Source organism: Mirounga leonina, unplaced genomic scaffold (assembly GCF_011800145.1).
Source record: "Mirounga leonina isolate KUSES-001 unplaced genomic scaffold, KU_Mleo_1.0 Mir_224, whole genome shotgun sequence".
In the NCBI taxonomy this organism is placed as follows: domain Eukaryota; kingdom Metazoa; phylum Chordata; class Mammalia; order Carnivora; family Phocidae; genus Mirounga; species Mirounga leonina.
Window position 1 is genome coordinate 9,175,232 of NW_023270615.1, and position 22,657 is coordinate 9,197,888.

Consider the following 22,657-nt stretch of genomic DNA (forward strand, 5'->3'; position numbering starts at 1 on the left):
GCCCAAGACTCCATCTAGAGACTTCCACCTTTGTCTTCTCTCTTCTCCCCCTTCCCATCTCCCAGCCCTCTCCTCCACTAGCCCATCATTTTCTTTAGAGTTTCTCAAAATTCTGATACAGTTTTCAAGTCTGCCTCTGGATTCATTCTGCCTTTCCATGCCTTTGCTGGAATTTCCAGATTTCAGTGCCAGTGGAATGTTTTTAGCTCATCACTTTCATGGAAGCCAGAAGTCCACCCTCCTCAGGGATCATTCTGGGGATACTCCCTGTGGACCTTCCAGCCCAATTAGGTATGCTACAGCAGGCTGTGGGAGACATAGACCAGGCCAGTCTCACAGGAGGAATCAATGTTAGGACCTGCACTGTTAGAACATCTGGCCAGAATTACTAGTGACTGTGAGATGGGGTGGGGCATTTTCATTTAAGACACTTCCCACCCTGACCCCAGGCAGACTGCAAAGTAGCTTAGTTCTAATGCCAGACGTTTCTCAAAGGGAGCAAAACATCCAAATTTCTGGTAATGATGACATGCGTCTATATCTACATAGGGCACAACCCAATACTTAGAATTTTGTCATGCTTGTAAGTACCTATATTTCCATATCACTTATCTATATATCATTACAGAAATTATGAAAGTTTGTCTTCTTTAGAAAGATGAGCGGAAGACAAATTTCTTTTGTATGGTAACAAATCATGGTGCTCCAAAATATATTTCTTTTATCAGTAAAAAATAGCAGTTTCCTGCTCTACAATCAACTCTCATTATTCATAGTAATGTTCTATAAAGTTGCTGCAAACACTGAATTAGCAAATACTGAACCATTGCTCTTAGGGGAAATACAGGATTAGATTCCTGAGAGCCTCTGCTCACAACATTTTCATCAAACAATCAGTACATCATATGGTTTTATGCACGCTTCTCTTTAAAGACATTTTAATATATACTGTTATTCATTAACAATGAACATAGCCAACAGCATTATAACTCATGCCTGAAGTAAGCTTATCTAACGTATTTTCTCTGTAAGTCACATCACAGTCTTCTTGTGCTTGGGACATTAGACAGTGCTTTAACATTATACTCGCAAGCCATTTCAAACAGCAAAATCATCAACAAAAAGCACCCAAAAGAACACAAAAATCATGGCACTAAATAGACCATGAAAAGGACACTCATGTACAGTATGAGAGCTGAAATGAGAAGGCAGAGCCGTGCTTTGTTCCACCTCGGCTGGAAATGTGCACATCGGGTGGCTCAAATTTTTCACCACTCTATGTGTATCCATGAATGACTCACCCTAAATACTGATTTGGGGGTTACAAATAAATTTCAGCAAGTAGGAGAATTTGCAAATATGGAATCTTGAATAATGAAGATTGATGATATTATTAGTGCTTGTATAATGATGGGGAAAAAACTTTTTGTTAAAAGAAAGGAGTCCATAAAATGCCTTGTAAAGGGTATTTTGTTGACCTTGGTATACCCCTCACCCTCTCACCTCCACAAACAAACCTCTTGATTAACTAAGAAATGTTTTGTGCAATCTGCAGCAGTTTAGAGCCTACTAACATTTTATGCCGATCTGGTGGGTGTCTAGTAAAGAGAGCTCCGAAGCCTGTAGCAGGTAATCCAGTGTCCCTGGAAACAAGACAATAATTTTTAGAAAACATGTCAGACTGACATTTATAAACTTTCAAAGCCATATAAAACTAATTTGGGGCTGAATTTTTTTTATCCTTTTTTTATTTTTCATTTTTTATTTTAATACCAGTGTAGTTAACATAGTGTTATATCAGTTTCAGGTGTACAATATAGTGACTCAGCAGTTCCGTACAAAGAAAGTACTATTTAGATTGCAGTTGACTAATAATCTAGTTATTCAGGCTGCTAAGACAGGGAATGATAATAGTAAAAATATGGCTTTAGGTAGGACTGATCAAACAAATAATGGTGCTTGGCATTGAGAAATGGCTTACTGTGTTATATTAATAATTATAGGATAAAATTGATAGTACCTATAATTGAAGATATACCTGTTAAATATGGGGGGAAAGTAGGTCAACAGAAGCTCCTGTGAGAACGAGGTTACCAGCTGGAGGTGGGTACAGTTCAACTTGCTCAAGCAATAACAAGTCAAGCACCTGCTTCAACTGTTGATTATGTAAGCAAGAATAACCATGACAGTGCGAGTAGTCAGAAACTGATTTACTTGAGAAACTGCTATATCGGGGGGGGGTGGGGCGCCTGGGTGGCTCAGTCGTTAAGCGTCTGCCTTCAGCTCAGGTCATGATCCCAGGGTCCTGGGATCAAGCTCTGCATCGGCCTCCCTGCTCGGCGGGAAGCCTGCTTCTCCCTCTCCCACTCCCCCTGCTTGTGTTCCTGCTCTTGCTATCTCTCTCTCTGTCAAATAAATAAATAAATAATCTTAAAAAAAAAAAAGATAGAAAGAAAAGAAAATGCTGTATCAGGAGCACCAGTTATTAATGGGATTGGTCAATTTCTGAATCCTCCCTCCAAGTATAACTTGTATAACCATGAAGAAAATTGTTACAAATGCATGTGTGGTTACAGCTGGGGCTGAAATTTTATGATAGTTTCTTAAAGGTTATTCATGTTTGCAACTTTCATTCACTTTGCAAAATAAAATGTCCTGACAAGTAAATGAAAAATTCAGCATTTTGTCATTGTTTTGACTGCATTTTCCAACAATTACAACACAAAACAAGATGAATGGAAAGACTTTTCCACGGAAAGACACTGTGCCAAGCTGCAGGACTACAGATATGAAGAAGAAACAGTTCCTATTCTCTAGGAACTATCTCAGGGGAAACACACATACATATAAATAACTAGAATGTAAGTCCAATTGTTTTACAGAACATGCTAAACAAAATGCTCAGAGGGCAAGAATATAAGAGCAATTAATCCTGATCAATGACAGCTTACCCTAATTCTTACTGCTTGTCAGGCAATATTTCTATGTACATTTCATACTTCTTTTCACCTAAACTTCAGAGCAACCTATGAAGTAGATACTTTTATAATTCCCATTATATAGGTTGACAAGCCGAAGATTATAGACACTATTTCACAAGTAAATTGCAGAGTTGGTGTTCAAACCTAAATAGTCAGAACACTGACCAGAAAGAAATGCATATAGAGGAGGTAACATTTTAGCTGGACCCAGAATGGGTAATGCTGATTGGCAAACAAATGAGGGAAAGGGAATTCCAGACAGAGGGAATGGCATGAACAGAAAGCATGGAAGCTTGAGATATGTTCATTGTGATTGATGTGGTACTGTAATGTGTAGCTGGGGTCGCTACACCTCCTCACTACTCATACAAGTCCCTTCCTGCATGTGTATGTTCTGTAAGCAAAGGAAAGTAGTAAGAATACCTTTCAATAATCCCAGAGCTCATTGTCTCGTCATTCAATAAAGCCTTTCTCTTTGTTTTAGCCAATTCTCTGTTTGAATAAACTTGTGCCATTTGTTCATGTGTTTCTGATATCCAAATCTGGAAAAAAATGGAAGCCACATATAAGAAAAACACATACGTTGCCCAAAACAGTCAGTTACTAAAATACTTTTTGAAGTACATTCTGATTTTAATTATTGATGCTGTTGACATTAAAAAATAAGTACCATCGGGCGCCTGGGTAGCTCAGTTGGTTAAGCGACTGCCTTCGGCTCAGGTCATGATCCTGGAGTCCCGGGATCGAGTCCCGGATCGGGCTCCCTGCTCGGCGGGGAGTCTGCTTCTCCCTCTGGCCCTCCTCCCTCTCATGCTCTCTGTCTCTCATTCTCTCTCTCTCAAATAAATAAATAAATAAACAAATAAATAAATAAATAAATCTTAAAAAAAAAATAAGTACCATCTCATAGCAGTTCAACTACTTCATCGTAAATATGTGAAAATGGCAATTCCTTACTATGTGTTATTGGAAAGTAAAAAATCAAATCGTTTGTTTCTATGAAATGCATTCAACCAAATACTAACTCTATGTGCTTTCTACTTTCTTCTCAAGGTTAGTATATTTTAATTTCCCTAAGTAAGAAAATGTTTGTAGCAATCACTTTGTAAATCACATTGGACTCAGATACCAGCACCACTGCCACCATCATCCATTCTCCATCAGAGGATTACTCAATGTATTATCAAGCACTTATTACTATGAGAAAGACCTGCAAATTGTAAGATGTACTCAAACCAATTGAAGAAGCATCATGAGTAACATTTAGGGAATCTTACAAACAATGGATGCTGAGGATTCAATATTTTTTTCCATTCAAACTCTAGAAGATCATGAATGAATGTGGAGGTTCACAGAAGAGAAGCAGAACTCACCACTACCAAGAAAATCCATTACGTTCTCCAAACCTGAAGACATCCAATGAAGCCCTAGTCACATTAATCCCACCAGATTTTGTTTAAAAAAAAAAAAAAAAAGGAAAGAAAAAGAAACCTCTGTTTAGATATTTGGAGACTTTAACTGAAAAATATCATAGCTATAGTCAAACACCTTTGGTCCACTTCAGGTTGGTATAATAAAGCTCTGCTATAACTAGGAAACGATCCTACTCAAAGCAATTTTAACTGTAATCTCTGGCCCTGGTTCCCTGGTCTACTCCATGGCTCTGTAGATCTTTGGCTTCTCTGACCACTGCTCTCTGAGACTTCAACCTCCTGAATCACCAGCCACCCAGCCCAATTTGCCAACTTTGACTCCTATACCCTTTGCTCAACTACTCTTCCTCATAGATTCCCAGGTTCACAAGTCAATGGTAAGAGACACTGTATTGAGCTTCATATTATACACTTTAACAAAAAATAAGACATTTCTTTTGGGAAAAAATTACTAGGCACCATTTTCATGTGTAAGATTGATCCAAAGGCACCTGTCAGTGCCTTCCACAGGCTATTCCCAACAGAAAGCCAGAAGGCAAGGAAGATCACTGAAGCTGTCCATAAAGGTCAGCCTCCGTGGCACAGAGCAGGGTTGAGACAGGGGGAAAGCAGATCTGGAGGGAGAAAGGAAAAACACTTGGCATAGTTTATCTTCATTTTAAGGAAGGAAAAATTGAGGCTGAAACAGAATAAGCAAGGCCCAGGTAAACCAGTGAGAAAGTAGAAGTTCCACAATTCAAAACGTTGCAGCCTGACCCATTCATTCATCAATCCAAATCTATGAAGTGCCAGGCTAGTGTAGGAAACAAACTCCAGAGGCTCCACTGACTAGAGTAGTGAGTTGCAGTAAATCATGGGAATAATGGTAATGACAACAGCACATGGCTAGACACTATTCTAAATGTCTTCACATTAAATGCTCATGAAAACTCTACTATTCTCGCTTCACACCTGAGGAAATAAAGACATGGAAAGTTTCAGACTCTTGATCAAAGTTACAACCTACTAAGTGGTGGAGCCAAGAATGAAAGAGAAGCCATCTATCTCCAGGACCCACTCTTAACCTCTATTTCCTGTATCAGGGGCAAATGTCCCTCAATTTGAGACCTCCCATCTTTATCAGTATTAGAACCCCAAAATTTTAGCTAGGGACCTCGTGTTTCAGACTACATTTTCTAGTCTCCTTAATTTTTTTAAAAATGTTTAAAGTTTTTATTTAAATTCCAGTTAGTTAACATACAGTGTAATGTTAGTTTCAGGTATACAATATAGAGATTCAATACTCCATACAACACCCGGTGCTTATCACAGCAAGTTCAAGTCTAGTTTCCTTTCTACTTAAATATGATGAGTGACTGGTTCTGAACAACGAGGCATAAATGGAAGTAATTTATACAACCTCCAGGAAAGGTCCCGCTTCTGTTTTTCTTTTCCTCCTACATGAAATGTGGACATAATGACAGGTTTCTGACAGCCATCTTGGGCTCTGCACAGGGATGGCAGGGTATAAAGCTGGAAGGAGTAGGTTTCTGACAAACTTCCATACCAGTCCTGACCTGCTATCATCCAGACTTTTTACATGAAAGAATAAAACCTTATGTGAACAGCCACTGTTGATTTGTGGTTTCTGTTGCATGTGGGCAAACCTAATCCTACACCATTTTAATGTGAAAAATCACTTTGGTCTAGCAATGTTCATAACCTGACATAAGGGTGGATAATTTATAAAAGCACTAGCATATGTTTAAAAGTCTTTTGGGCAATATATATATATATATATATATATATATATATATATATATATACAGTCACTCGTCATATTTGTGATATATATATATCACAAACTGGAGATTGGCAATTTGGTATGTGAGATTGCTAAATTAACACAGCACAAACTTGCCGGATAATCACTAAAATTTCCATTAAATTTGCATAATAAGTTCTAGCTTGAGTCGAATGGTAATATAAAAAATATCTAATGTGTGTTTAGGAAGTTCACTTCATAACATCATTCTTATTCCCCATTTTCCTGAGTATCAATTTTTCTTAAAGTCTCAACTTCTAATCTTCCAAGATGAACTCTTCCTATATGTGTGGCATTTAAGAAATCCCAGTAGTAGAATAGTGACTGTTAACTGGGTAACTGGTACAGGGAAAGAGAAAGTCATTTATAACTTCCCCTCAAGTTCCACATTTGAGGGTAACCAGACTCTTTCTGCTGAGGATGACTTACCCCCAGAAGAATCTCTCTTGGAAAGATTCATTTTAGTTGATCGCCAATTGACATTTCTTTCTTATGTTGCTTATAGGGTCCCCAGAAAGCAGACTCCTCTGATCCATACTTTAGGAAGTGCAGATACTTTCCAAGTCAAGTTCCCTCTGTGATGCCACAGGCTGCTTCAGGAATAAGTCCGACCTCAGTCAACCAAGGTCCCCAACTTCAGGGTAACAGTTATTCAAATTCCCTAAGGCCCCACACTACAGCAGGAAGTAGCTTATCCCATGGGGAAAGGAGGGGTGGAACTCATACATTTTCTCTAAAGGGTTCCTCCAAATTCCAAATACTCTCAGCCAGGTCTCTTCAATTTCAACCTTTTCTTTCTTTTTCTTATCTTCAAGGTGGATGAGAGACCAAGAGGCTTGGAATCAGTTACCGCCCAAATGCTTTGCATGTTCTATGTGACAGATTTGGCACCTCACTTTGGAATAAAGAACTTGGCATCTATCATCTTAGATCTTCAGTCATATCTGAAGAGTTTTATTTTACCTGTTAAGTAGCACTTCCCCTACCAATTGTAGCTTTTTTGTACCATTGCCAAAAGGTCATCATCATCAACAAGTAATATCAAGACTTCATAAAAAGTCTTTATCTTTAAAAAGGGATGATTCTTATTTCTCAGCAGTTTTGCTCTTGGAAATTCTGGCTCTATTTTCATGTCTAGGAGAACTCAGTAGTAGTTCCATACAGAGATTATTTAAAGGATCTCAGAGAATCAGTGAGGCTCCCTCCCCATCATTATTTTGAACAACTGAGACACATGGGGTATGATCAGAAAAATGATTTCATTCTTTTTTTTTTTTACTACCTGTTCTATCTTTTCTTATAATCACCTCAGATAACAAATCACCTCGATAACAAAACAAAAACAGTCTCACTTAAGTAATGAATGTTGGTAGAATAATCACAAGAGGGCCTTTTAGTTGTCTTGTGATCTGAGGGAAGGAAAGAACAGAGCAAGTGAAGAACTAGAAAATCAGCCAACCCTCCCCACACAGACAGACCTCCCTGGCCTGGAGCAGTCTAGCTGGAGGAAGAGAATATCTTTCATCTTAAATGAAATTCATCATTTTGATGAGATACTTTAATTACTGAAATGGGACCAATAGACTTGTTATGATCAGAGAGTGACCATAAAAATTATAAAATCTGCATAACATTTTATCCAGGGTTATAGAAAAGAACTCACTCCACAAAGTAGGGTGAATAGACAGTGGAGACAAAGAATACAGGTGTGTGTGCGATTGCATCTTTTGAGTGCCATTTGTTCAACATAACAGTGCCCATGCTTTGGCAAACTGATATACTGAAAAATTAAAATCTGGTTTCTCTACGGGTTAAATGAGGCATGATTATTGCTATAGAAAAAGAATTATGAAGGAGAATGACAGGACCAAAATGGCAGACGCCTACATTCACTCCTGTCCCAGATCCCTAAAAATGACAGAGCAGATACGCACTTGAATCAATAAACCCATAGCTGCATCAGTAGACATGGAAAGTACACTCAGTTGGCCTAAATTTATACAGAATTCCTGGAACAGAAGAGGCAGGTGCACTTGTGCTGATGTTGGAAAAGACGATCCAAAGTAGATCCACGAGAGGATGCTGGAACTAGTGGCATCAACTCCAAGCTCAGAGATGAGAGAAACCTGAAGCAAGAGGAGACCCTGACTCCATCACCCACTTGCCCCAAACATCTTCCTTTTTCCTGGCTTAAGTGGTTCTCCTCCAATGGCATTTAAAATTATTCCATCTACAAAAATTTGATCCATATGCCTCTTTCAGGTACTTAGATCTGAATGCAAGAAGCATCTGTAAGTATAGTCTTATGATCAAAACACTATTATACTATGTCAATCAAAGAAAAAAAATACCTGAACCAATTAAGTAAAAGATAATTGAATTTCTGAGATCTGGTATAATTATATTCCTTTATATCCATTTTAGGGTCATCAATTTTTAAATGTCATATTTTCATCCACTAAAATAGCTCATATTTGAGACTTGCTTGTCTCAATCCTTTACCGATCCATAAAAAGAATGTTAGCACACTTTTGTACTATTCATTTATTTACCATTTTAAAGTCCAAAAGGACTGTAATGCTATTAATACTAATATTAGCCTAATTTGCTCATCCACATTGTCCTGTTAGTTCCAGAAATGCCTTGGCACTGATCCATTGGCTGTATAAGAAAAATCTGTTTAGTAAAATCACCCATGGTTTTCCTTGTTCCTTTATGTCTGATAAGTTCTCACCTTCTATGACACAGCATCAAATGTACTCTGTACTTAATTATTAGCAGTTTTGAGGAAGTTTCCTTCCTCAAAAGCAGTCTTACATACTGATCGTGACAGAGGTACTGTTCTGAGGATCCTTGGGTGAGGGACTTTACAAATGAAGGAACCACGAGAGAAGAGCTCCTGAGCATTTTAGTTTGCATGGGACTCACTCTGGTATAGTTAAGCAGCATCTGAATAAAGTTTAAATAAAATACCAAGACAAAATGCTCTAGTTTAAAATACTATTTCCCATAAATTGCTTAGACTCATAAAACAATCAGAGAAAGTCAGTGGCTTGAATGAGTGCTTGTCTGGGAAACTGCATCCTATGCGCTCTCCTGAAGCCGGAAGGACCACTGGGGTAGGAATTCAATTATGGCACCACTGAAACCTGCCTGGTAAGTTTCCAGATTTCACCAACTAATGGTTCCTTTAGATTCAGCTCAGGAGCTTTGCTGTGGCCACCTCCACTAGGAAACCATCCCTGATCCTCTCCGCAACCCATTTCAGTTCAGGTGTCCCTCTCCACATCTTGATCTTCTTCCTATCATAGCATCCATCATACACTTTGTCACTGTGGTTGTACACCTGCACTTTCCCCACAGGCCTGTGAGTTCCTGATGTACAGTGACCTTGTTTTGAATTGTTTCTTACCCCAGCACTTAGCAAAATAATAGGGCCTCAATATATATTTGTGGAATATAGTCCTTTTTCCTTCTTTCCTCCCTCCATTTTTTCTTCCCTTCCTTCCTTCTTGCCTTTTCTTCTTTCTTTGTCTCTTTCCTTATTTCTTTCCTTCATTCCTTCCTTCCACAAGTATTTATTGAGGACCCACTCTGGACCAGGCACCATTCTTGGAACTGGAGATACAGCAGAGAACAAAACAAACCAAAGTCCCTTCTCTCATGGAGCTAGTATTCTAGTCAAGAGATATATGCAATTAACAACTAAAGAAGTCTTAAGTATATCCAGTGATTTAAATGCCATGAAGAAAACTAAAGTAAGGAAAAGGGATAGGGAGGGATGATGTGAATGGGCTGCTCTTTTTTATACAAATGGGCAACGAGCTCACTGAACAAGTGGGACTTGTAAGTAGGTACAATCAGAAAACAAATCTGTTCTTCCTCCATCACTGCCCATCCATAGACATTTGGAGAGGCGAATTCTTTTTTATGCTCCTTGATAAAATATAGGACAATTGCCAGGACCTGTGTGGCCACTCTCAGATAATACAAACATCTTCTGGCTACTTCTGTCCCAAGAGAAGTCTCACTGAGGTAAGTAAAATCCCCAGTACCATGTACTAGCCAAAACTTCATGTGAAATGAAAGACTCATTCCTGTAGTTTAGGTCAGCTTTGGCCTGGCATACCTCAGTGGGAAAAGCAGGCACAGTTGGCTTCTTCTCAATTGTCCCCCTTAAACTTCTTCCCTACTCCTCAATTCCCTCTGGCTTCTTGAGGGTTTAAGATGTGGGATACGAGGAAGGAGAGAGGCAAATGCAAGAAAGGTAGAAGTATACTCTTGTTTTCGTTTCCTCTAGGCATGTCTGATGTCTGACCCTCTCTGGCACTGATGGATGTTCAAAGCTGACTTTTTTAGAATGTTCTGTAGATGTTGAGATCACTTCTGGAAACATTCAGTGGTTATGTTCCATGACACAGGTTGGCATTTTCTGGACTTAACTGTCCTGCCTCAGCCCCTGGGAATCCAGTCACTGTCCCTCCCATCCCTACATGAGAGGCTCTTGGGCAGGTTCTAAAATGGCTCTTTGTCATATTTCTCTTCTACATCTGATCCCCAAAAGCCACCTCTGGGCCTAAGTACTCAATTATCCTTGTCTCACCAATGATGTACATGTAGCTAGTTCCCCTCTTTCTGCTCTGCTGCTTTGGAAAGATCACCAGCGCCTCATATCTATAACTTCACCAGGCACCCTTCACCAAGTAGATGAGATTCACAGTACACCTTTTCCAAAACCCTGTTTCTACTCTCAAACTCTTCTTTTGGTTTCTTGGATTTCAATCCTCTTATATCCTTCATGTGAGTACTGACCTAAGGGCACCATCTTCGAGGGTCTCACCTAAGTGGCCTAATATTTCACTTTGGCACATGGGACTATGGATTTGTTTGTGGCCTTTTGGAGTCTCAGCCAAAATAAAGACAAAGAAAGGCCTATTTAAAATCCTGTTACAAATAAACAATGCTCATATTAGCCCCAGTAGCAGCATTTAAGGGCAAGGAGAACTTCATACAGTGGAATAGAAATACTGATGGTCAAAAAAATCAACCACTCAGCAGCATTACCGCAAAAATCCAAAAATGCTAAGAAGACATGTAGGAGAGGAAACAGATGGGAATGGGGCTAGCTAGCATGTGTGTGGACATAATTCAGGGAACAAGACAGGGGTTATAGATAAGACATAAGAAACCAATGCCCCAACACATGCCCAAGCCAGAGCAAAAAAAAAATAATCAGGTTCATTTTCTGCAAGGAGGATGCAGTGTTTGGGGGGTAAAAAGGCCACTAGGCTGGGAGTGGAATCACTTGGCACTCCAGGAGACAGTTTGAGAAGTATTTAAGATCTTAGACTCTGGAACCAGAGGGTAAAAATAGATTTTAATTTTTAATACACTTTCTTGCTGTTTGACTTTGAACAAGTGATCGAGCTTCACCTGGCCTCAGTTTCTTCATTTACACAATGTGGCCACTTAGAGTGCTAGCCTGAAGAGTTGTCCAGAGGATGAAATGAGGCACTGTTCATGTAACCATTTTATTGAATTGATCCTATCCCATCAGTAGGATGCAATCATGAAGCAACTTCATTTTAATCAAGCTGCCTCTTCCCACATGGATGGCTAGTTCTTTCCTTTCACTTAATGGAAATTTTACGCAAGTCCCGTAACTTTTCTGGGCCCCTCAATCTTTTTTTTTTTTTTTTGACAGTTGAAATTTTTTTATTTATAGAGAACAGCAATTTTATACTTAACAAACGTTGGTAATTTTGAAAACTCAAAACACTTTAACTTTGAATATTCTTTTTTTAAAAATTTTTTTATTGTTATGTTAATCCCCATACATTACATCATTAGTTTTAGATGAAGTGTTCCATGATTCATTGTTTGTGCATAACACCCAGTGCTCCATGCAGAACGTTAGGCCCCTCAACCTTGAGAAGGATCTCATTTTAGTTATGAAATTTTCCAGTCCAGTGAAATCATCAAAATTGCTAACTGTATTAGATTTAAACTTCTCACCTTCCCAGCTGGGTGCTACTTTAGGCATGGAATCCTGCAGCAGGTGGGCCTTGCTGTTTCACAAGTGTCAGACACCTGGACCCTACGCCCTCTAAGTTCCAGGATACACATATTAATCTCTCTTATTTCCTTGAAACACCTCTCAACTGAGGAAGAAGGGACATGCATCCCACAACGAAATAAATCCTTGAACTCTAGTCTTCAAGGACATAATCACTCATACTGGCCTAACCTAGTTTAGAATATCTTAGCAGGTCCTGCCTAAATGGTCTAGCATCTTGCTTTAAGATGTGTGTTTTTCACCAACTATTGAGAGTATTCTAGTATTTAGGTCTCTATCAAAACTCTGGCAAGAAGAAGAACTCAACCATCCTTCTGCTACATCTAACATCATACCTGACATATGAAAATATGAAGTCTCTGTGTATCCCCCTTTTTTTTATACCTGGGACCTTGGGTGAATCATTTAAGATCAGTGGGTCTGGGTTTAGAACTGGAATAATAATATCTTTCTTATCAACTTTATAACTTTGTTGAGAAGTGCAAGAAACAAGACGGGTGAACAAGTGCTTTATACACAAAAAGTCTAGAAAAATGTAACTTACTATTAGGATATGTGAATAGCAATTTTGTCAGAAATAGTTGACCCCTTGATCTATTTTCATTCCTATCTAATATATCTGTAAACCTGGAACAATAAGGACAAGATTTCAATGACGATGAACAAAAGTCATGGAGAAGGCAAATATTATCTTATTTCTATACCCTCTATTAGACCTGAGGCATGACTGCTGTAATATGTATAATGCACAGAATGAAAGTTTGAGGTTCCTACATCTCATAGTTCACTTCAACTAACTTCCTCCTATAACCCAGAGACCAAGAACATTTTCATTTGGAAATCAAAAATAAATGTTTTTTTAAGAGTCAAAGATGCTAAGTGCATGCCAGGAAATGTGTGCTTTGCCTAACTTGCTCTTGTCCTGACTACACAGCCCCATGGCTCAAGAAAGCAAGGCTAAGCTGGGTTTGGTGGGGCAGGGCCGAGTGGCTACCAACAGAACTGAGCATCAGACTTGGGAACCCCTCCATGTGCTGGCTAGTGACCAAAAAGGCAGCCTGGTGTAGAGGCAAGAGGCCAATGTGGAAACTGAGGAAACCATCAGAATGCCCTTGAGATTTGAGCTATAGGGCAAAAAGACATTGAGCAGCACAAAATCAGGATGTCAATGAGACACTGGTGTGTGTGTGTGTGAGAGAGAGAGAGAGAGAGGAGGGGGGAGGATGTCTTGCTTTAGAGATGTCTTGGTTCCTGTAAGTGTCCTTGATTCCATTTCCAGGCAGCTGCATCTTTATAATAAATGTCCATTTTTTCCAGCTATCCTTATTATTCTCTATCCATTGTTAACTATAAAAGGCAGGAAGAAACAAGCATGAGCCCTGCTAAGCTAATTCATTCCCATCACCCTGGAGAACTGAGAATCTTCTAGACCCATGTCCAACATAGAATTATGGATCTTCCTTGGCTTGCCCTATTTCAAAATGGCCCTGCCTTTGGGGGCAGAGTATGATACAAACCCAGTCTTCTCAACACATTTGTACCTGCTCTAGTCAAATTACCAGCTCTTCAGCCCCAAGGTCATCCTATAAGGCCGAACTGAGTCTTCAACTAGCCCAGATTTCTTGACACGGTAGGACATAAAATTTGGGGGCCTCTGGAGAGGTGTGTTCCTGCCTTACACCAATTGGGCAGGCACCTAAATAGCCAAGGAGTAACCCACTCATGACACTTCAAACAGGAAGTACTCGTGCAATGAATATTCCTTTTGGAACTGGGTCATACAAAAGTTAGGAGAATAATCCCAGCGTGTTTTAGTAACTCACAACTCTACTGCCTCACGACAAATACAAGGACTTGAAATCAAAGAAATGAATTCAAAGTCTCACTCTTCAACTCCCTAACTGGGGACTTTAAGTCACTTAACCTCTAGGAGTTTCTCCCCCTCTATAAAACAGAGATAATACCACCTACGTTACAGGGTTATTGTGAAGATTAAAGGAGTCATGGAACAAAATGCTGTGGCTGCAGCAACAGCATCATAACAGCATGGATGGTATCTTGAGCACTTGCTATGTGCCAGGCACTGAGTCAACCACTTTATTTGCTTTATCTCATTTAATTTCTCCAACAACCTTATGACATGTGCACATTTTACAGGTAACATCATTGAAGCATCCAGTGACTGAGTCACCTGCCTAAATACCCAACACAGCATGGAGGGGTGGCACCAACAAAGAGCTCCTCCCTTTATTTTTCCATGTTTCACTAGGAAGAAGATTCAAGATCTAAAGAAATCAGCAGCAACTACTTACTGGGGGTTCATCAGTTCCAAGTCGCCAATATGTTGAATTACACAGTTTTTTAATGTTTTCAGGACCCTCTATATCATAATCTTTTGGATAGGCTTCTCTGTCATGGTGCCTTGAAAAATAAATTAGAATCTGTTAAGGGGTTTAGCTTTTTTTTTAAATCACATATTGCATTTAAAATTTTTAATAAAATTATCCAATGAAAATTGACGGCATTTGTGACATTGTTTTAATTATAAATTCACTGGATGTGGGATATATAAAGTATTTTCCATCTCTTTTCAAGTAACGCTGAGGCTACTTCCTAAAAACAACTTAGCACATGTGATAAAACTAATAATATCATAAGAACAATACTTACCCAACACAGCAATTACTCAGTGACTCCAAAGAAGTGAACCTTATTTAATAATGTAGATTAGTTACCAAAAGTAAATTCTAAAATAAGACATGGTAATAAATTAGAAAGGCAACTTGCCACTTTAGCATTTTTTTCTACCATGAATTTTAATTAAAAGTTTTTTTTCAAATGAGAAAGAGCAAAGTATCTGCTCATATGGATTTATAACATGTGCTTCCTGTTTCTAAAGAGGGTTTAAAGGAAGCTGACAATTAAGCATAAGCTGGAAAAAAACATGTAGATGGAAGAGGGAAAAATATTCCAGATACCTTGACTAAAAGGGTAGATAGAAACGATAATAAAGGAGAGATTTGGGAGGAGGGGAGGAAGAAGGAGGTGGAGCGGCCTGCAGCGGAAGTAGCTATTTTTACATAGCTTTCTTGGGTAAGATAAAGGAAGCTGAACCCAAACATCCCTCAGAAGGGGCCTTGCTATTGAGGGGTACAGGGCTAGGATTGTGTAAGGGATACTGAGGTAGCCCAAAATTCATCCATCCATCCATCCATCCAATTGTCCATTCAGTCAGTCAATATTTTAAGTACCTACTACATGCCAGGCAGGGGATGCAATGGGGACCAAGCCTGATGCAGTCCTTGCCTTCATTGCTCACACTCTGGTGAAAGACACAAACAAAATTCTACAATGTGAGCACAGGGTCATGGAAGCAGAACAGCATCCACTCATCTGGATGGGGCATGCTAATCTAAGTCAGGAGGCCCTTTAGGGCCTGACCCTCCACCTCATCCCACCGTTCTGGGGCTGGGACCCTGCACTGCATTCAAAGTACACCCTTGCCTCTCCACCTCTGAGATGAGAGCAGAACACTGCATAGAACACAATAGGAAGGGAGCCTAGGATGAAGCAGCAGAGCTCAGGCATGTGAACCCTCTGCCCTCCACACATCTGAGCATTAAATTGCAGAACACTAAAAGCATTTTGGTACCATATCAGCATTTTCCGAGAGCCTCACAGGAAGGTCTCACTTTAGTCCTTAGGTGGAATACTGAACAACATCAAGAACCAGTAATGGTAGAGTGAATGGGGCCAAGGGTTTGAGTCATTGCTCAAGTCCTAGCTGTGTGACTTTGGGCAACTCACTTAACCTTTCTGTGTTTCCATTTCCACATGTATAAAATGAAGACAGAAATAAGACCAATAAGATTTTTGCAAAGTGAAAAAAATAAAAGCAGAAGGTCCTTCAAATACTGTAAAGTATCATAAATACCTATGTATAATGAATACTAACCCAGCTTTAAAAAATTCTGGTGTACATGAATTGCAACTTTATTTTTTCCATAATTGTACTTAATTTCTTTTCTAAGTGCTCATATCACTAAGATGGAAAAACCTTAATCTTGGTCAATTCTGGATCTCTTCCTACTCTCAAGGGCCTCTGTGGTGCCACAATGCCAAGAATCCATCTTTGTTGTCATCATCTCTCCCTGCTGACATCGGTGGAGATCTCCTCATTCTCCTGTGGTCTTCCATTATGGATCCATGCAAATCTTTGCTATGCCCTTCTGGTCCTGACACATAGACTCTTGCTTAGACTAGCACTCTGCCACAAGCGTGCCATTATCTAAGCCACCAAGAACCTTCATGAGCCACCAAGAACCCAGAGTTCCTGGAAAACAGGAACTTTCAAACATTTTGAGCACAGCCCCCACCAAATCCACCCCAACCCATCTTGAGACACTGGCCAATGTCTGAAGACATTTTTAGTTGTTGCATCAGGGTGGGGTGGGTTGTTACTCGTATCCAGTGGGTAGAGGCCAGTGATGTTACTAAACATCCTACCATGCACAGAACAACCCACCACCCATAACAAAGAAATATCTGCCTCAAAATGTCAAAAGTGTCAAGGTTAAGAAAGCTCCAGGGAACAGTTATACCAAACTCTTAGATCAGTGGTTCCCAAACCTGTTTCATGGAGCAGCAAAACATTCCCCCCCAATTTGTAGAACCAACATAAAATTGCCAACTTTTGTTTTGACAGAAACATTAAAAATGAAAAATCATCTACTGCCTTTAATAGGAAGACCTCTAACACCAAAGATAAGGAAAAACAATCTCAGAGTCCTTTAAACCAAATAAATTTAGCTATACAAAAAACTTGCCAGATTGTCTTCACAGTTAGTCTTACACCTTGGATTAGTAATAAGGTCATTGTTGACCAGTACTGGTCTAGTCTACTGACTGGCTTCTGCAGATATTAATTTGTCCAGACATGAATTTGACAGCAGCTGGTCAGCAGTTCAAGGTCAAAGATGCTTGAATACAGGTATTTCGTGCTGCGGACTGAAGGAAGAACTATGTCTTCCATGTCAAGCATGCAGGTACTGGCTGACCTTCTTGCTGGGAGAAGGGTCCACAGGGCTCCCTGCCTTCAGTGCCAGAATCTTCCTTGACAAGCAGCCTTGCTTCTGCTTAGGACCTTCCTCCATCAAGGCCAGAGCTGAGTGCTGTGACTCTTTCTCTATATAAGAAATCTTTATGTAAGACAGCCTCAACTATAAGAGATGAAGCTTGCATTCTATACCCTATTGTGGAAGAGATGGTATGAATATGAATAGAATTAGGAATGGGGAAAGGACTGACAGGACAGGATCAGAGCTGCCAACTGTATGAAAAGGAGCTTGAACTATGACCCTGTTTTCAAAAATGTCACTTAGACTGCTTCAGAGGGGATTAAGGTCAATACAATCTAGTAGGTTAAAGATAGCATGAGCAGGTCCCATTCTGGACAAATGCCCAACATATGCAGTCGGTATGTAACTTCCCATCACCAACTCTATATAATCACCTGAACTCTTGAGATCCTGTTCTTCCTATCTTTTCAGACCTAATGTAGTCCCAAGTAATGCCCTGTCAAGAGACCAGGGTCTGTTTCTAGGGTCCTTTGGGAGCTTGGATTTCCTATCATAAGAGTTGGATGACTCCAAATTGGATCTGCAAGCCCCCCTTGAGTAAACACATACGATCCTAAAGTGAGTTGCACAACTAAACAAATTCGAGTTCAGAGCATTCTCAGGCAAGGACCTGCAGCTCCCCTCAGGCTGCCCCAAACCAGAGTGGTCCAGCTCCCAGTGGAGGACAGGGTGGGGTTAGGCCATCAGATTCTCCTTGCAGGAAAGGAGACCAAGTTGCATTCTCGTGGACCAAGTGACACTCAAGTTAACACTAAAGTTTACACTCACTTTCCGTAGTCCCACGTCTACATGGGGGAAAAAAAGTGGAGGTTTTGAACAAAACCTTTATCTCTGCTCCACCTTTCACATTTTTTTCTTTATAATTATGCATTAATGAATCTGCCTTCTCATTAGACTAGGAGTAGCTTAGATACAGGAATTACTCTTTATTCATCTTTGTGATCTCAGTGCCTAGCATAGTCTAGCACATTATAAATGCTCATTAAATCTTCAATGATTGATTGATTGAATGTTCTTACATTGTGGTACTGTCACCTTAATATAAATGTTGAAAGCAGAGGCTTTCAAATGTGTCCATAAAAATAAAAAGCATCCCAGCTCACTCTGCAAAAGCACACATAAAGAAGGAGTGATTATGCATATAGAGATGCTAGTCCTTTGCAACAAAGACTTGTCTCCAGAGGAATTATAAATCTACTTGCTGAATGGGAAAGCTCTCAACATACATATGCATAACACTGATTGCAGTGGGGGTGTGAATCTGAGCAATATCTGACATGAGAACAATGAAAATCCCAGCCCTTCTAGCTTCTAGTTACCTGACAAGAGACACATTTTCTTTGAGGATTTCAAAGATGTTAAAAATGTTTAGTTAAGACTCCAGATGGAAGAATATATTGATTTTAAATTTTAGAATTATTAATGTAGTTCACAACTACTCTGTCAGCTATTGTATTTTCCGATATAAATCTAACCCATATAAGAAGAGAAAGATACCTTTTCTATTAGGTTTTATAAACACCTGCTATCTAGAACTTTAAAAGAAAATTACCCCAGAGAGTCAGCTTTATTTCCTGACACCTCAGAAGCATAAAACCAAGAGAATCAAAAGCTACAAAAAAACATTTGACAATGCTCTTTAAAGATTTCATGGGAAAATGATTTACATGCCAAGGTAATGTTATTTTAGTGGTACATTCATCAAACTGACAAATGAAGACTTCTAGATGTATTTGCAGAGTCATAAAGAAAATCTTATGTCCTTGGGAGAACTGGTGACATTTCAAACTTATGAAGAGGGACTTTGGTTTTCAATGTCTCAAGCTTTTTGTGATTTGAGCATCTATAACCTGAAACCACAGAATTTGAAGCCTAAACTGCACTCAAAAGAAAACCATTTGACAAAGGCAGATAAGTGAAGTCATTTTCTTCACTGGACATATATTGAGTGGCATGTAAATAAGACCCATCATTATTATGGATTTTCTTAATAGAAAATCTTCAGAAACAGGAGGCCCTACGGAGAATATTGGGAGGAAACAAAAAAGAATATAGTAGTGGGAGCCTGTGTCTAAACTGTTTAAATGTTAAATAAATGTTGTCAGTCTAAGTAACTGCCAAACACATGACTTTGAAAACAGCTGAAGGGACATGTATTAGACAGGGTGACACTGTAATTGATTAATCCACCTGGAACACTTCTAGAGGGAAATGAGGTACTAAGTATACTGGGAGTGGTGAAAACCAGGACTGTCCTGGTCAAAGCAGGATCAGGAAATTCTGTTACTCCATGTTTAAACAACTGGTTCTCAATGATCTTAAAATCCTAGGATGTTCCTTGGCGTTCTTTGATCTTCCCCTCCAGAATCAACTTATACTGACTGGCCAAAGACACTCTGGGAGGTAGAAGAGTAAGACTAAAGACAGACAGAGTTTTTTTAAGTGTATTATACATTAGTAATTACAGTAGTCCACAGAAAACCTTGATAGTATATCTTTCATGAATGACACGAAGACCAGTTTGTCCCCCTGCAAAACAAAAAGCAAACACCTGATTACTTGTATGAGCTCCTTCCCTAGTCTTAATATTACTGGTTTAAACAATTTGAATTAACTATTTTAGAATAACATCAAAAGATTGTATTATATGAGTTTAAGGCCCATTTTAATGTACACTTCTGTGAACCCATGAGCAAGGCATATTGACTAGGTATTATAAGGTTCTTTGGTTTCAAAGCAATTCATTTCATTCACATTAGAAACAAATGAACAAACTGTTCTTCATAAATAGAATCTAAAGTTTAAATATTCTTCCATTATGAACATAGTTATACAAATGAGCATTTTCCCCATGTCTTCCTAGAACTCATTCAAAAGTAACAAAGGAAATGGAAAAATTAAAAGAAAACTAAATTTTTGGCAAAGTCAGAAGTTATAATTCCCAGACCACACCGTGTGCAAGGGCTCCCATAAGCAGCCAAGATCCATTCAAAGACAAATGGAACCAAAGAATTTGTCAGAGACTGGTGGAAGAAGTGAAGATAATAGGCTGTAGGGAGAAATCTCACTAATGAGATTGGTCAGAGGTGGGAACTCTTGGAGTGACAGCCAAATTATATTTCCATGGTTATGCAAATAAATTCACTGAAAACAATGGGAAATGCTAGATAAAATACATTTTTAAATCCTAACACATTAAAAGTATTTAAGAGCTGAAAATCCAGTGGGGGAATTTCCAGGTCAATTTTTGGATGAAAGCCTGTAACCAAAGGGTTAAATAGAATTTCAAAACACCCAATCTGCTGATGCCTTCAAGGTGTTTGCCAACACTGCACTTGGACAATGACTTCAGGGCTACAAGAACAAAAATCTAGCCCTAGAATCCACTTAGGAGTGAGCTTTATAAGAAAGTCTTCCATATGTGATAGACATTGTGCTCACCAATATAATTTCTCCTTCTTTCCTAGGAATACAAGAGATTAAAATTCCCAGCTCTCTTGCAGTTAGTGGGGCCATTTGACTAGTTCTTTTTTTTTTTTTTTTTTTTTAAGATTTTATTTATTTACTTGACAGAGACAGACACAGTGAGAGAGGGAAAGAGGGAACACAAGCAGGGGGAGTGGAAGAGGGAGAAGCAGGCTTCCCGCAGAGCAGGGAGCCCAATGCGGGACTGGATCCCAGGACCCTGGGATCACAACCTGAGCCAAAGGCAGACACTTAACGACTGAGCCACCCAGGCGCCCCACTTGACTAGTTCTGGATAACAAAATAAAAATGAGCAGAAATAAAATGTGTCCTTTCTGTGACAGTGAAAGCTTTTGTCCAATTCTCAATTCTTTCTTCCCCTGCCAGAGCAGTCAATGACTTTCTAGAGCATAGAGCCTGAATCAGCATGAATCCCAGAGTATCTATGTGGAAGAGTGCCCCCTCTCCACCAAAAACTTACAGATGACTTTGTGTGAGCAGGAAATAAACCTTTATGTATTAAGCCCCTGAGATCTGGGGGACTGTTATCACAGATTAAGTTTAGCCTATTCTAATGCAGAAATCAGTATCAGAAGTGGGGTGGGTGCTATTGTAACAAAAATCTAAAGTATATGGTCAAAGACAATAGAAAGCTGATATTGCAGGCTGGAAAGGTAAAACATTTCATGACCACAGTAGGCAAAGAGTCAACTCATGTACCTGGTGAGACCGAGAAAGAGATTGAGAAAGCTCATGAGTTCCGTGTGTGAACTGCGATTGTTTTTTGCCAATGTATTTATAAAACAGAGAGAGGTAAATTCAGTAAATTGGCTGGTTTACAAGAAGGTAAAGAGAAATGAGAGTCCTAAAATTTGGGACCTGAAATGTTAGAAGATCGAGCAACTTTTAGATCTCAAACAGTACGAGAGAAAACTCAGATCTTTTTGAGACAAAGTTCTATCAAAGCTGAGCCTTGTAGCAAAGTTCATCCCATTGTTAGAAGCTCCCAGTGAATTAAGCTGCATTCAAGCAAACATATGCCTAAGGAGATAGTCAAACAGAAATTCCCAGGGTTTCTGATTTCTGTAACTACAGCAGTCTCAAAGTGATATTCAAGGTATTTATTATAGGAGAAAAAGTAAAGAAATAAAGCAGAACTTTGTCTAGAAAGAATTAACAGTGAGGTTATTACCAGTTGGAATTGACTGAATTCAAACAAATAAGCTTATGAAGTTCTTAAAAACTGTTCTTCCAAGTTAGCCAGGAGTCTGAATTTAAAATCCTTTAACTGTTCAATATTTAAAATATTCTTTGGGAGGCTCCTGAGTGGCTCAGTCAGTTAAGCATCCGACTGTTGGTTTGGTTCAGGTCATGATCTCATGGGTTGTGGAATAGAGCCCCCCCCCCCCCCCCCCCCCCCCACCCAACTTCGAGCTCCGCATGCAGCAGGGAGCCTGCTTTAGATTCTCTCCTCTCCTTCTGCTCCTCCCTCTCCCCCAAGCGTGCGCTCTCTCTCTTTAAAATAAATAAATCTTTTAAAAAAATATTCTTTGGCCCCCAAACTTTTGGAACTAGGAAATGAACTGAGAAAGCCGAACAGTTCACAGGAGGGCATAGTCTATAACATCCATTGCAGATGTGGTCAAGAATAATAGAAAAGACCACACACAGGGCAGAGCCAAGGACAAAGAGAACAATGGGAAAGGGAAGCTGCTTCAGAATGCGGGTCTAACAAAGAACATTCCTGGGGCGCCTGGGTG

The 22,657-nt window shown here is 39.4% G+C and overlaps 1 protein-coding gene across 1 annotated transcript in view; it reads right to left on the reverse strand.

The window, feature by feature from the left end:
* Nucleotides 1-22,657, reverse strand: part of CUNH9orf135 (chromosome unknown C9orf135 homolog) — a 71,618-nt gene that overhangs the window by 36,030 nt on the left and 12,931 nt on the right. Inside the window, exons 2-4 of the mRNA XM_035029075.1 lie at nucleotides 14,607-14,715; nucleotides 3,405-3,523; nucleotides 1,575-1,643 (exon numbers count right to left, since the gene is read on the reverse strand). Coding sequence (XP_034884966.1) covers nucleotides 1,575-1,643; nucleotides 3,405-3,523; nucleotides 14,607-14,715 — 297 coding nt within the window. The remainder of the gene's footprint in view (nucleotides 1-1,574; nucleotides 1,644-3,404; nucleotides 3,524-14,606; nucleotides 14,716-22,657) is intronic.